The following is a 3778-nucleotide window of genomic DNA, read 5'->3' as shown; positions in this document are numbered from 1 at the left end:
TTGCTACTTATTATAGTTGTTTAGTGACTTTTCTCAACCAATTATGTAATTTGTTGTATGTGGACACTGAAGTCTCTATTGATTATCTTAATAGTCAGCTAAATGGTGGTATTCCTGTCGTGGCTCAGTGGTAATGAGACCGACTAGTATCCATGAGAATTCTGGTTCGATCCCTGGCCTCATCAGTGGGTTAAGGTTGCTGTGAGCTGTGGTATAGAAGAAAAAAAAAAAACTACTTTATTTTGTAGTTAAAATAATTCTTTCATTTAATGGAACCGCTTTGCTGGTGCAAGTACCTTGAAATCATAGAAACCTGATTTAGAACAGATATTGCATATCTGTATATTACTTTTGGAAATATTTTCATCTTAACCATAAATTATGATAATATTCTAAAGTCAGTGAACTTATATCCAAATCCTATTAAATGGCTACAAGTACATACTCTTTCATTGTGTTGCTAAAATGTAAAGTCTAACCAGCCTTCTATATTGGACTTTTAGATATATGAGTATTTTTATTTTTGTTTTATTTATTTATTTTTGCATAGAGGGCTGCACCTGCGGCCTATGGAGGTTCCCAGGCCCGGGGTCTAATCAGAGCTACAGCTGCCGGCCTACACCCCAGTCACAGCAACACCAGATCCGAGCCGCGTCTGTGACCTACATCACAACTCTCGGCAACGCCAGATCCTTAACCCATCGATGGAGCCAGGGATCAACCCGCGTCCTCATGGATACTAGTTGGGTTCATTATCCCTGAGCCACAACAGGGAACTCCCAGATACATGAGTATTTTTAGATATTAGCCTCCCCACATCACGTCCTTTTATTTTATTGAAATCCCAAATTTACTTTTGATTAACAGTCAAACCTTAAAATGTTCTCTGAGAGGAACAGAACCTGAAAAGGTGAGATTGAAATTAAATGACCTAAAAGACTATTGGGACATCCGCATATCCATTGGTGCTAAAACGCATCTAACCATGGAATGGAATTCAGAACTCCAGGAAAGAGCTGGTGTCCAGAGAGGTGATGTCACACAGCCTCTGGCCTGAGAGGAATAGAAGATGGAGCTGGACAGGGTTGTCCATTCCGGTGGCTCTGTGCTTCTAAACAGCGAGCTCAACTTTTGTCTCAGTTACTCCTAAGAGGGACAATTAGAACTTTCTTTCTCAAATTAAAAGTTTGAGAAATTCCTGATAAGATGTACTGTTCCCTGAAGTTTATTTTAATTGTATTTTTTTTTATTTGTCGGCATTCATCCAGCCTTGACGACATCAGTGCTGGTAAGTATGCTTTGGCAGTTGGGTTGTTGATTCTTCTCTCCTGGCTCACTTTCCCCCAGTTTTAGGGCTTTAAAAAAAATTGCTTATTCCACACAAATTTGACTTCCTGGAAAGATTTAGGATTTAGGAGGAAAAATGGCAGTTGTCAGAGGGAGAATTGGAGACTTTTTCCCCCCTGAAACACATATCACTTACAAAATAGATTGGTTGATTCTTAGTATTATCGGATATAGCAGTTTAACCTCATTCCCTTAAGAATTACCAGAGGAGATTTTTAAGGCTGATGTACAGCGAGAGGTTAATTCTGACTCTGAAAACGAACGTAGTTCAGGAGGCCCAGGTGTTTGGGGATGAACCCATTTGCTCAAGTGCGAGTCTGTTTTTTATTAACTGCTGCCCCTTACTGCATATGGAAGAGAAACAACTTCTTCCCATGTTCCTTCCTTCCTTCTCTCTGGATTTTGCATTTCGGTCCCATCTCATTCAGAAATAAACACATTTTCCCCTCTCCGGGCCAGCTTAAGGCCCTGGGATCTCCTGGGAAGGCTTATTTGTGTTTTACCATGCCTAAGGACCTGCGGTTTGGGTTCATTCTTGCTCCACTGAAGGAAGCATCCTGAGGTTGCCAAGTGGCTGTATGGGGAGGGAGCCAAGTTCACTGATTGCCTGCACTTCTCTGCCCAGATAAAGATGAGTCTTCCAGAGTCAGCACCATAATCATGTACTGCATCGGTGGCGGGATCCTGCTGGCCATGCTCGTGCTGATGGCTGTTGTCATCTGTCTTTACTACAAAGTGGCCAACGCACTGAAGTGAGTGATGTGGCTGCGAGCGGCCAACACCCCCTCCAGTGGGATCCCCCCGAGGCTCTGCTTGAGCAGGGTCACTCCTTGCCCTGCGGCCACGCCCTGGGGAGTCAGGAACAGCGGGAGGCTGGAGAAGACAAAGGCCAGAGGGAGTGTAGAATCTTGGCTTCTGCCCCTTCTGGTTTGGGGCTGTGAGCTCATAAGGAGGAAGTTCTCGGCCTGGTGGCTCTGCAGCTTTGCTGTCACTTGACCTCTGGGGTCTCCCCTCAGCTGGCTGGTGCCACAGCTCTGCAGACTGAAGACTGTGAGTGAGCCTCTGCCTCTGTTCTCCCAGTCAGTCTCCTCCCGCCTGAGTTGGGGAGCTCTCGGGGGGGTCCCCTCATTCATGGCCGTGGGGACGGGGAGGAGGGCCCGGAGAGCTCTGGGGAAGCTGAGCTGTGTGGGATCCTGGGGGAGCTGACAAGGGGTGTAGATCAGACAAGAGAGCCTTAAATTTGGGGGGAAGGAACGTCAGATATGGGAGAGATTGGCCGTCAGAGGCAGTGGTGTTCCCGTTGTAGGGAAGTTCAGCCTGGCAGCTGGAAGGTAAATCCCAGAACGCGGGACAGCGACTTTGGCCCATCCTGGGTCGGCTCTGCACCTGGCAGATTGCAGCGATCATGGGGGACCCCTACTTCTCTCCCCCTAATTTGCTGTGACCGGATCTTACAGTTGTGGCAATCCTAGGAGAGGAAGGGGCTGGGCAGGAAGGTGGGACAGGGCAGAGCACTTGAATCTTGGGCTGGTGTCCTGTGTTTGACTGGCTCTGGCCCTAAACTTCCCAGAGACCCCTGACAATGGTAACAGACGACTGAGATAGAAATTCTAATCCCATGCTTTGTGCATGTCTTTTCTTAAGAGTTCCAAAGGTACCTGTTTGTTTGACCTTAAAAAATAATCCAGCCATGGTCGCCCAGGACAAGGTTGCTGCGGCCATCACCGCTGGGTCTTATCCCAACCTGCAGTGCTGCGACGAGTGTAACTTGTATGCTGGCTTTGATCCCCTGCCACCGTGCTTCTGTGATGTAAACGAGGGACTCTAACTTGGGTAGGCGCAAATACCTTCAATGAGCAGTACTTCTTTCTTAGTAGAGTGTGTTATTATTCAAGTCAATTTTTATACTGTTTACATTATATCATGTACTATATAACATATTTATGTTCTTTTGAATAAAGGCAATATAGACAATAATCCTTTACGCCTCCGGAATTATTATTGTTGTTAGGCATAAAAGTACTTAAATTTGGAGTTCCCACTGTGGCTCAGCGGGTTAAGAACATGACATGTGAGGGTGTGGGTTGGATCCCTGGCCTCGATCAGTGGGTTAAAGATCTGGTGTTGCTGCCAGCTGCAGTGTAGGTTGCAGAGTCCCCTTGGATCTGGTGTGGCTGTGGCTGTGGCATAGGCCAGTTGCAGCTCTGATTCAGTCCTCAGCCTGGGAACTTCCATCTGCCGCAGGTGTGACAATAAAAAGAAAAAAAAAAGTACTTAAATTGTGTATTACCCACTTTAAAGGGACTTGAGGCAATGAGCATGTAATGTGATATTGCAGTATAAGGGGAATTAGAGAAGAACATACATATCTCCAACCCCAGGAAAAATATATTGATCTTAGAGTATTTCCAGTTTCAGACCCTGGTAAACT

At 45.9% G+C, this 3778-nt stretch overlaps 1 protein-coding gene across 1 annotated transcript; it reads left to right on the top strand.

The window, feature by feature from the left end:
- FAM24B (family with sequence similarity 24 member B) lies at nt 1937–3324 on the top strand. The gene is made up of 2 exons (XM_021073275.1): nt 1937–2099; nt 2992–3324. The coding sequence occupies exons 1-2, from the start codon at nt 2008–2010 to the stop codon at nt 3173–3175; spliced, it is 276 nt and encodes a 91-aa protein (XP_020928934.1). The 5' UTR covers nt 1937–2007; the 3' UTR covers nt 3176–3324.

Source organism: Sus scrofa, chromosome 14 (genome assembly GCF_000003025.6).
Source record: "Sus scrofa isolate TJ Tabasco breed Duroc chromosome 14, Sscrofa11.1, whole genome shotgun sequence".
Lineage (NCBI taxonomy): Eukaryota > Metazoa > Chordata > Mammalia > Artiodactyla > Suidae > Sus > Sus scrofa.
The sequence above is the reverse complement of the archived record's forward strand: the minus strand, read 5'-3'. Positions and strand labels throughout refer to the sequence as shown.

Excerpts from the sequence above, each read along its gene's own strand:
- FAM24B (XM_021073275.1), top strand. The coding sequence starts at position 2,008 with ATGTACTGCATCGGTGGCGGGATCCTGCTGGCCATGCTCGTGCTGATG. Across the intron at positions 2,100-2,991 it reads AAAGTGGCCAACGCACTGAA|AGTTCCAAAGGTACCTGTTT; the intron begins GTGAGTGATGTG and ends TCTTTTCTTAAG.